This window comes from Phyllobates terribilis, unplaced genomic scaffold (genome assembly GCF_046119375.1).
Source record: "Phyllobates terribilis strain yellow unplaced genomic scaffold, ASM4611937v1 Scaffold_9__5_contigs__length_417890890, whole genome shotgun sequence".
Classification (NCBI taxonomy): Eukaryota; Metazoa; Chordata; class Amphibia; order Anura; family Dendrobatidae; genus Phyllobates; species Phyllobates terribilis.
Window position 1 is genome coordinate 334519396 of NW_027362769.1, and position 12645 is coordinate 334532040.

The following is a 12645-nucleotide window of genomic DNA, read 5'->3' on the forward strand; positions in this document are numbered from 1 at the left end:
GGCACACACACACACACACTCTACCATACACATGCACACTATTCACTGGTACACACACACACTACTATACACATACTCACTATACACTAGTACACACACACACACACACACACACTACTATACACACGCACACTACTTGTAGAGTGTAGCAGGGTTGTCATTATTTTTGCTTTAATTATTGTATTATCTTTAATATGACTGTTGTAGATGAACCGCAGAATTGTAAAGCGCTGCGGAATATGTCTGCACTATATAAAGATTATTATTACACCCCCCCCCCACACACACACACTACCATACACATGCACACTATGCACTGGTATACACACACTACTGTATACATACTATACACTAGTACACACACACGGTACTCTACACATGCACACAATACACTGGTACACAGACACACACACACTACCATACACATTATGCACTGGTACACACACACACACTATGCAATGGTACACACACACACACTACCATACACATACACACTATGCACTGTTATACACACACACTACTGTATACATACTCACTATACACTAGTACACACACACTACTATACACATGCACACTATACACTGGTAGACACACACTGGCACACACTATGCACTGGTACATCCCCTCCCCCACACACAGACTACCATACACATGCACACTATACGCTGGTATACACACACATACACACACTATGCACTGGTACATCCCCCCCCCCACACACACACTACCATACACATGCACACTATACACTGGTACACACACGCAGACACACTAGGCACTGGTACACCCCGCCCCCACACACACACTACCATACACATGCACACTATACACTGGTAGACACACACAGGCACACACTATGCACTGGTACACCCCCCCCCCCACACACTGCCATACACATGCACACTATACACTGGTATACACACACAGATGCACACTATGCACTGGGACACCCCCCCCCCCACACACACACACACTACCATACACATGCACACTATACACTGGTATACACACACAGACACACACTATGCACTGGTACACTCCCCCCACACACACACACTACCATACACATGCACACTATACACTGGTAGGCACACACTATGTACTGGTACATCCCCCCCCCACACACACTACCATACACATGCACACTATACACTGGTATACACACACAGACACACACTATGCACTGGTACATCCCCCCCCCACACACACACTACCATACACATGCACACTATACACTGGTATACACACACAGACACACACTATGCACTGGTACATCCCCTCACACACACACTACCATACACATCCACACTATACACTGGTATACACACACAGACACACACTATGCACTGGTACACCCCCCCACACACACACACTACCATACACATGCACACTATACACTGGTACACACGCACAGACACACACTATACACTGGTACATCCCCCCCCCACACACACACTACCATACACATGCACACTATACACTGGTATACACACAGAGACACACTAGGCACTGGTACACCCCCCACACACACACACACTACCATACACATGCATACTATACACTGGTACACACACAGGCACATTCTATGCACTGGTACATCCCCCCCCCCCCACACACACACACTACCATACACATGCACACTATACACTGGTACACACACACATACACACTATGCACTGGTAAACCCCCGCCTCCACACAAACACTACCATACACATGCACACCATACACTGGTACACACACACAGACACATACTATGCACTGGTACACCCCCCCACACACACACTACCATACACATGCACACTATACACTGGTACACACACAGACACACGCTATGCACTGGTACCCCCCCCCCCACACACACACACTACCATACACATGCACACTATACACTGGTAGACACACACAGGCACACACTATGCACTGGTACATCCCCCCCACACACACTACCATACACATGCACACTATACACTGGTATACACACACAGATGCACACTATGCACTGGGACACCCCCCCCACACACACACACACACACTACCATACACATGCACACTATACACTGGTATACACACACAGACACACACTATGCACTGGTACACCCCCCCCCCCACACACACACTACCATACACATGCACACTATACACTGGTAGACACACACTATGCACTGGTACATCCCCCCCACACACACACTACCATACACATGCACACTATACACTGGTATACACACACAGATGCACACTATGCACTGGGACACCCCCCCACACACACACACTACCATACAGATGCACATTATACACTGGTATACACACACACAGACACACACTATGCACTGGTACACCCCCCCCCCCACACACACTACCATACACATCCACACTATACACAGGTATACACACACAGACACACACTATGCACTGGTACATCTCCCCCCACACACACTACCATACACATGCACACTATACACTGGTACACACACTCAGACACACACTATGCACTGGTATACCCCCCCACACACACTACCATACACATGCACACTATACACTGGTACACACACAGACACACGCTATGCACTGGTACACCCCCCCCACACACACACACTACCATGCACATGCACACTATACACTGGTACACACACGCAGACACACTAGGCACTGGTACACCCCCCCACACACACACACTACCATACACATGTGTGGCACCCCAGGGGTCTGGTTTCCACAGTAACGGCAATGTTATGTCTGAGAGCAGGTGGGAGGTCTCTTGGTCAGGGATCCTGTGCATGCCACACCTCCTGCCCAGTCCTGGGAGGGGAAGAACTTCCCCTATATAAACCTGGGGCTGAGGCAGGGTTGGAGAGTTGAGAGGGAGAGTTCAGCCAGGAGGGCTGACAGGGAGCTGTGGCTCCGGCTGGGCCCAGCTCCTGGGCCATGCCAGAAGTAGAGAAGAGAAGCAGCATAGGAAGAAACAACAGGAGCTCTGTGGGAGCAGTGTTACAAAGAGTCAGGGGCTGGGAGCTTCAGAGCTCGCCCTGACTGAGAAGATTTCTTACCGGACCCGGAGTCCGAGGCTGTGGGGACTAACTCCTACCTAGCAGCAGAATCCGTCAGGCAGGGGATTTCAGGTCCTCTGGCCAAGAAACCCGAAGGCACGGTCACACGCATGGGACCAGCACCGCCGTCGTGGAGCGGAAGCTACTAGAAGGCCCCGAGTCACCGGCCATACGGGTGAGCACCACACGGTACACTCAGGGACGTGGGCTACTTATACTCGCTTCTAGCAAGGTAGCCAGAAGAGTATCGTTAGTTTGGGAGGCCTACAACTCCGCCTGGCCAGGGGAGATCCCATCTGCTCAAGGACTGACCAGGCCCCAATCGCTAGCCAGTACTCCGGGAGGGTCTATCTTTGTCACCAGTAAAGACCCTGAACTACACCGCATCGTCTCTGAGTGGTTCCTGCTACCCCCATCATCCACGTCGGCTGCCCTGAGGCCATACCCCTCCCGTTGGGGGTTATACCATCCACGCTGCACCATCCTTCCACCGGCCTCAGCGGTCTGCCCTGCAGCGGCAGCTCCATAGCTGCATTCAACGGGTGGCGTAGTCGTCCATCATCTACCGCTGATACAGCGCCACTTACTCTGACTCCCTGGGCACGGACCGGATCACCGCCACGAGACTACAACCCTCAAGAGATCCGGCTCCGGGTAAGCTCCCGCGTGCGCAACGCAGCGCGACACAGGCCCAGGGGCGCGTCAACTTTTGGCGTAGTCGGCAGGATTTCGTGCCCGCAACCACCGGGTACTGCGTGCCTGAAAAAGACTGTTCAAACTTACCTGTGGTGAAGATTCCCGCCATCCGGCGCCATCTTCCGCTTCCTTCCCGCCATCGGTGGAGTTTTCCCGCCATCCGACGCCATCTTCGGCCTTCTTCCCGCCATACGTGGAGTTTTCCCGCCGTTGGACGCCATCTTGAGGACGCCGCGCGGGAAGAAGAGGGGCGTGGACTCCGAAAGCGCGCGAGAACTGAAGCCGCGCCTCACGTCCGGACGTTGCGTAAGGTCCTGGAAGGAGCCCAGCAGACGCCGACGTCACAGGAGCGCGACGGAAGGTCCTCAACCCTGACGATCCACTGCGGAGCCGCGGCCTACGGAAGAGGATCATCGCAAGGTAGGCCACGGTCCACTAGGGGGGAGAAGGATGTCGGATACGGAGGAGAGCTTCACCGCTTCAACCCCCGCCAGCGCCACCGCTGTTGCGGTCATGCCTTTCACCGTGCCCTATATCCCGGGGGCAGCCTGGCTACCCCAGTACTCAGGGGAGTCACATACCCTGCATGACTTTAGAGAAAAGCTGGATAGCCTCTTCCAGGTGTACCCCCTCACAGAGGAGCAAAAAGTGAGCATCCTGGTGGCCCAATTAACCGGGGCAGCCCAAAGGGAGGTAAAGTCCTGGCCACCTGGGAGGAGGACTGTCGCAGAGATACTAACCCAGCTAACCGAGGAAGAGCTGCAGTACTACCAATACGAGGAAAGCCAAGAGGACCCGGACGGGTCTGAGGACTACCCTCAGGAGGGAGCACAAAGAGGACATAGCTACTGAAGGGAAGTAGCGTGAATAAAGAGCTGTAAATAGTTACCCGTAAGGGTACAAGGACTGCTGCTAATTAAAATATGGTCCCTGTTGGGATTAGTGAATTGTTCCCCGTGTGTCCCTATCCCTTACCAGGCTGAGGACTGTGAGCAGCCATCCTCTATCCCTTACCAGGCTGAGGACTGTGAGCAGCCAATCCTTATCCCCACTGGCCGAGGACTGAGAGCGGCCATATCCTGTAAATAATTATGTGTTTCTAGTAATTTATAGGAGTCCTTGGTGGATTTACCGGGAATCCTTTGTACAGTTAGTGGAGCGTAACCCAGGACGGACTAAAGACTGTTAAGGACTCGGGGCAGGACAGACCCCTACCTGGTTACGTCTCCCTGTTTTGGTGAAATGGACACCTTTGTTTTCTTCAAAGACTGCACCCGGTTGCGGACACACCGTGACCATCTTTATGTGTTTCCTTATTGTATTTTATTGTTGTTATACCCTGTTATGTTTTTGAAAAATATGTTTAGTCCCGGAGTACTAAATTTCACTAGGGGGGAATGTGGCACCCCAGGGGTCTGGTTTCCACAGTAACGGCAATGTTATGTCTGAGAGCAGGTGGGAGGTCTCTTGGTCAGGGATCCTGTGCATGCCACACCTCCTGCCCAGTCCTGGGAGGGGAAGAACTTCCCCTATATAAACCTGGGGCTGAGGCAGGGTTGGAGAGTTGAGAGGGAGAGTTCAGCCAGGAGGGCTGACAGGGAGCTGTGGCTCCGGCTGGGCCCAGCTCCTGGGCCATGCCAGAAGTAGAGAAGAGAAGCAGCATAGGAAGAAACAACAGGAGCTCTGTGGGAGCAGTGTTACAAAGAGTCAGGGGCTGGCAGCTGCAGAGCTCGCCCTGACTGAGAAGATTTCTTACCGGACCCGGAGTCCGAGGCTGTGGGGACTAACTCCTACCCAGCAGCAGAATCCGTCAGGCAGGGGATTTGAGGTCCTCTGGCCAAGAAACCCGAAGGCACGGTCACACGCATGGGACCAGCACCGCCGTCGTGGAGCGGAAGCTACTAGAAGGCCCCGAGTCACCGGCCATACGGGTGAGCACCACACGGTACACTCAGGGACGTGGGCTACTTATACTCGCTTCTAGCAAGGTAGCCAGAAGAGTATCGTTAGTTTGGGAGGCCTACAACTCCGCCTGGCCAGGGGAGATCCCATCTGCTCAAGGACTGACCAGGCCCCAATCGCTAGCCAGTACTCCGGGAGGGTCTATCTTTGTCACCAGTAAAGACCCTGAACTACACCGCATCGTCTCTGAGTGGTTCCTGCTACCCCCATCATCCACGTCGGCTGCCCTGAGGCCATACCCCTCCCGTTGGGGGTTATACCATCCACGCTGCACCATCCTTCCACCGGCCTCAGCGGTCTGCCCTGCAGCGGCAGCTCCATAGCTGCATTCAACGGGTGGCGTAGTCGTCCATCATCTACCGCTGATACAGCGCCACTTAGTCTGACTCCCTGGGCACGGACCGGATCACCGCCACGAGACTACAACCCTCAAGAGATCCGGCTCCGGGTAAGCTCCCGCGTGCGCAACGCAGCGCGACACAGGCCCAGGGGCGCGTCACATGCACACTATACACTGGTAGACACACACAGGCACACACTATGCACTGGTACATCCCCCCCCCCCCCACACACACACACACACTGCCATACACATGCACACTATTTGCTGGTATACACACACAGAAACACACTATGCACTGGGACACCCCCCCCACACACACACTACCATACACATGCACACTATACACTGGTATACACACACAGACACACTCTATGCACTGGGACACCCCCCCCACACACACACTGCCATACACATGCACACTATATGCTGGTATACACACACAGACACACACTATGCACTGGGACACCCCCCCCCCACACACACACTACCATACACATGCACACTATACACTGGTATACACTCACAGACACACACTGGTATACACACACAGACACACTATGCACTGGTACACCCCCCACACACACACATACTACTATACACATGCACACTATACACTGGTATACACACACACACTACTATACACATGCACACTATACACTGGTATACACACACAGACACACACTATGCACTGGTATACACACACAGACACACTATGGACTGGTACACCCCCCCACACACACACATACTACTATACACATCCACACTATACACTGGTATACACACACACAGACACACACTATGCACTGGTACACCCCCCCCCACACACGCACACACACTACCATACACATGCACACTATACACTGGTATACACACACACAGACACACACTATGCACTGGTACACCCCCCCACACACACACACTACCATACACATGCACACTATACACTGGTATACCCCCCCCACACACACACACTACCATACACACACACACTACCATACACACACACACTATACACTGGTATACCCCCCCCCATACACATACACTACCATACACATGCACACTATACACTGGTACACACACACGGACACACGCTATGCACTGGGACACCCCCCCCCCCCACACTACCATGCACATGCACACTATACACTGGTACACACACACACACACTATGCACTGGTACACCCCCCCCCCCACACACACACTACCATACACATGCACACTATACACTGGTATACACACACAGACACACACTATGCACTGGTACACCCCCCCCCACACACACACACTACCATACACATGCACACTATACACTGGTATACACACACAGACACACACTATGCACTGGGACACCCCCCCACACACACACACTACCATACACATGCTCACTATACACTGGTACACACACACAGACACACACTGGTATACACACACAGACACACACTATGCACTGGGACACCCCCCCCCACACACACACACTACCATACACATGCACACTATACACTGGTATACACACACAGACACACACTATGCACTGGGACACCCCCCCCACACACACACTACCATACACATGCACACTATACACTGGTACACACACAGGCACACACTGGTACACACACACAGACACACACTATGCACTGGTACACCCCTCCCCCCACACACTACCATACACATGCACACTATGCACTAGTACACAGACACACTACTTACTATACACACACACTACTTGTAGAGTGTAGCAGGGTTGTCGTTATTTTTGCTTTAATGATTGTATTATCGTTAGCTATGTTACTTATGACTGTTGTAGATGAACGCAGAATTGTAACGCGCTGCGGAATATGTCTGCGCTATATAAAGATTATTATTATTATCATTATTATACACTGGTACACACATACAGTTCCATCATCTGCTTTCCAGCTGGAGTACGATGGGTTCCTCCCATACTCCCCCATTAGGGGCACCCGCTCCTCTCACTCCCACCATCACAGTCACCTTCCAGCCTGCAGATCTCGTAGGATGGATGACGTCGGGGTAGGAGCGATGCCGCCGTCCAGGACCCGCCTGCCGGTGCTGTCCCTTTAAGATGAGCCAGTAGCAGAGCCCGCACCAGACGGATCAGCGAGGCAGAGATCGCACAGAGCAGCCGGAGAGGCTCCAGGAAGAACTAAGTGCCTCCTCCCAGCTGATTGCCTCGGAAAAGCCTGGACTCAACTTCACAGAGCCTAGAACGCAGCACAGGTCGTCAGTCAACTAGATCGGACCAACTTTATCGAACGATCTCAGTCGCCAACAGGTGATCTTGGATTCCTTGTAGTGATCTGCTCCGGACGATTTAACGATACAAACCAGGCAGTCGTCCCTGCTGTGCGGAGCAGTCGTCGTCGGCATGATCGTCCTCCTGAGTGGGATTATTTGGTTATTGGCTTTGGCTGCAGGCAACACCATAAAGAACCAGGAGAAGCCGTTGGAGCGCTTTGTGTGCACTGCTCTGCCCCCTGATGCCACCCCAGGGTGCCCCATGCCCGGCTTCTCTGCTTCCCCAGAAGAGGAGCTGAGAGCTACTGTCCTCCAGCTCCGGGAGACCATCCTGCAACAGAAGGAGACCATAGGCAGCCAGAAGGAGACCGTCAGGGAGCTGACTGCCAAGCTGAGCCGCTGCGAGACTCTGTCAGAGGACGGCAAGCATGGCTCGTGGAAAAAACTATCGGGGAAAACTGGGGGGAAAGACACTATGGGGGATCTCCCCCGGGACCCCACTCAGGTGATTGACCAGCTCAGCCGCACCATGCAGACCCTGAAGGACCGGCTGGAAAATCTGGAGGTAAGGAGCCACAGAAATGAGGATAGAAGTGAGGTATTGTCAGTGTGCCCAGGTCTGTCATCACTGCTCTGACTGCCTCCATGGCAGGGAGGGAGGGGATGTACTCACATTCAGTGAGCTGCAGCTCCAGCAACAAGGACAGAGCTCATGAAATTCACTCATAGCGAGCCGATGAGAAGCTGTTCAAAGTGCAGAGTACTGACTGTCCAAAGCGCACAATACTGATTGCCCAAGGTGTGTAGAATTGACTGTCCAAAGTGCACGGTACTGACTGTCCAAGGTGTGGGGCACTGACTGTCCAAGGTGTGGAGTACTGACTGTCCAAGGTGCACAATACTGACTGTCCAAGGTGTGAAGTACTGACTGTCCAAGGTGCATAGTACTAACTGTCCAAGGTGTGGGGCACTGACTGTCCAAGGTGTGGAGTACTGACTGTCCAAGGTGCACAGTACTGACTGTCCAAGGTGCAGTGTGCTGAATGTCCATAATCCGGAGTACTGACTGCCCAAGGTGCACAGTACTGACTGTCCAAGGTGTGGAGTACTGACTGTCTAAGGTGCAGAGTACTGACTGTCCAAGGTGCACAGTACTGACTGTCCATGGTACAGAGTACTTACTGTACAAGGTGCCAAGTACTGACTGTCCAAGGTGCACAGTACTGACTGTCCATGGTACAGAGTACTTACTGTACAAGGTGCCGAGTACTGACTGTCCAAGGTGCACAGTAAGGTGCACAATACTGACTGTCCAGGGTGCAGAGGACTGAGCTGTTCAAGGTGAAGAACATTGAACTTTCCAAGGTACCGAGTACTGACTGTCCAAGGTGTGGAGTACTGACTGTCCAAGGCGCAGAGTACTGACTGTCCAAGGCGCAGAGTACTGACTGTCCAAGGCGCGGAGTACTGACTGTCCAAGGTGCGGAGTACTGACTGTCCATGGTGTGGAGTACTGACTGTCCAAGGTGCACAGTAGGGTGCACAGTACTGACTGTCCAGGGTGCAGAGGACTGAGCTGTTCAAGGTGAAGAACATTGAACTTTCCAAGGTACCGAGTACTGACTGTCCAAGGTGTGGAGTACTGACTGTCCAAGGCGCAGAGTACTGACTGTCCAAGGCGCAGAGTACTGACTGTCCAAGGCGCAGAGTACTGACTGTCCAAGGCGCGGAGTACTGACTGTCCAAGGTGCGGAGTACTGACTGTCCATGGTGTGGAGTACTGACTGTCCAAGGTGCACAGTAGGGTGCACAGTACTGACTGTCCATGGTGCAGAGGACTGAGCTGTTCAAGGTGCAGAACATTGAACTTTCCAAGGTACTGAGTACTGACTGTCCAAGGTGTGGAATACTGACTGTCCAAGGCACAGAGTACTGACTGTCCAAGGTTCAGAATACTGACTGTCAAGGTGCAGAGTACTGACTGTCCAAGGTGTGGAGTACTGACTGTCCAAGGTGCAGTGTGCTGAATGTCTATGGTGCAGAGTACTGACTGTTCATGGTACAGAGTACTGACTGAACAAGGTGCACAGTACTGACTGTCAAAGGTGCACAGTGCTGACTGTCCAAGGTGTGGAGTACTGACTGTCCAAAGTGCAGAGTACTGACTGTTCAAGGTGTGGAGTACTGACTGTCCAAGGTACAGAGTACTGACTGTCCAAGGTATAGAGTACTGACTGTCCATGGTGCGGAGTACTGACTGTCCAAGGTGCACAGTACTGACTGTCCAAGGTGTGGAGTACTGACTGTCCAAGGTGCACAGTGCTGACTGTCCAAGGTGCAGTGTGCTGAATGTCCATGGTGCAGAGTACTGACTGTCCAAGGTTCACAATACTGACTGTCCAAGGTGTGGAGTACTGACTGTCCTAGGTACAGAGTACTGACTGTCCAAGGTGTGGAGTACTGACTGTCCAAGGTACAGAGTACTGACTGTCCAAGGTGTGGAGTTGTGACTGTCCAAGGTGTACAGTACTGACTGTCCATGGTACAGGGTACTTACTGTACAAGGTGCACAGTACTGACTGTCCATGGTGCAGAGGACTGAGCTGTTCAAGGTGAAGAACATTGAACTTTCCAAGGTACTGAGTACTGACTGTCCAAGGTGTGGAGTACTGACTGTCCAAGGCTCAGAGTACTGACTGTCCAAGGTTCAGAATACTGACTGTCCAAGGTGCAGAGTACTGACTGTCCAAGGTGTGGAGTACTGACTGTCCAAGGTGCAGTGTGCTGAATGTCTATGGTGCAGAGTACTGACTGTTCATGGTACAGACTACTGACTGAACAAGGTGCACAGTACTGACTGTCCAAGGTGCACAGTACTGACTGTCCAAGGTACAGTGTGCTGAATGTCCATGGTGCGGAGTACTGACTGTCGAAGGTGCATAATACTGACTGTCCAAGGTGTGGAGTACTGACTGTCCAAGGTGTGGAGTACTGACTGTCCAAGGTGTGGAGTACTGACTGTCCAAGGTACAGAGTACTGACTGTCCAAGGTGCGCAGTACTGACTGTCCATGGTGCAGAGGACTGAGCTGTTCAAGGTGCAGAACATCGAACTTTTCAAGGTACTGAGTACTGACTGTCCAATGTGTAGCGTACTGAGCCGTCTAAGGTGCACAATACTGACTGCCCATGATGTAGAGTACTGACTGTCCTTGATGCAGAGTACTGACTGTCCAATGTGCAGATTACTGAGCATGTCAATCATAAGCATGGCTTCTAATGATGGCAATATTTGTTCACTGTGCCAATATTCCAGAGCTAAAGTTGTAGTTCAGTTGTAATCATACTGAGCACAACCGAAAAAATCATGAATTGCTGCACCACATGATCAACTCATCTCAGCTCCACTGCAATTCATTGACAAATACTTCTGTACTTCATCTGTGTATATGACTGCAGCATTTATCTATATATCTCTTCTCTACCCATTATCTATCTATCTATCTATCTATATATCTATCTATCTACCCATCCATATCTCTGCATATAGCAATTCAATTATATTAATTACACTTCCACATTAATGTTTCACAGTGTGTATTTACTAATATTCCAAATTGCTATATTCCTAATAGAAATCTTATTGTCCCACAAAAACAAAATCACTGTCCACAAACTGCTCATTACACCTAATTCTGGGGTGTGTAATATATATGTCTGTTGAGGCCATTGATCATCATTGTAACAGGTTGAGTCTCTACACATTAATCTTGGTAACAGGAGGGTCACACTGTGTTTTCAGCTCTATATCATTGTGTACTAAGGTGAATCTTAGCAGTAAATATTTACTATCCTTATTCCACAGGAATCAATTGTGTTATTATAAAAATATGAATAATTTTGTATAACTGCATTGATTTCCTATCCAAGGTGTATTGCATAATATTGCATGGTATTGTAGCTCTACTTATGGGATGAGCAGGACATAAACCCAACACCCCATTTTACAACCGCTCATTATCAATCATGACAGTAGTTTAAAAGCCCAGGAGCCCTAAGGCGGAGTATTAGGAGAATAAAAGAAAGCTGGGCACATCATAGAGTATTATGTGTGCTCAGAACAATGATGCTCCCCTAGTCTAGTTGTGCAAATTCACAACAACTGGTAATATGTTCGATTTTACAATGATGCGGTCTCCAGGGCTGTGCACTTCCTTTGGCCATCTATATGTTATATCCCAAGGGTATGTGAATATGGTAGTGCAGAATATGGAAAAATTAGGTTCTTAGTGTTGGGTTGCATAACAAGGCAGCAATCATCAATGTATTTGTCTTCTTTTATT

The 12645-nt window shown here is 51.0% G+C and overlaps 1 protein-coding gene across 1 annotated transcript in view; it reads left to right on the forward strand.

Annotated features, from left to right (window-relative positions):
• Nucleotides 1–8018: 8018 nt before the first annotated feature.
• The window catches only part of NPTX2 (neuronal pentraxin 2), a 46576-nt gene continuing 41949 nt past the window's right edge, over nt 8019–12645 (forward strand). Inside the window, exon 1 of the mRNA XM_073648012.1 lies at nt 8019–8868. Within this exon, the coding sequence (XP_073504113.1) occupies nt 8434–8868 (435 nt within the window). The 5' untranslated portion in view covers nt 8019–8433. The remainder of the gene's footprint in view (nt 8869–12645) is intronic.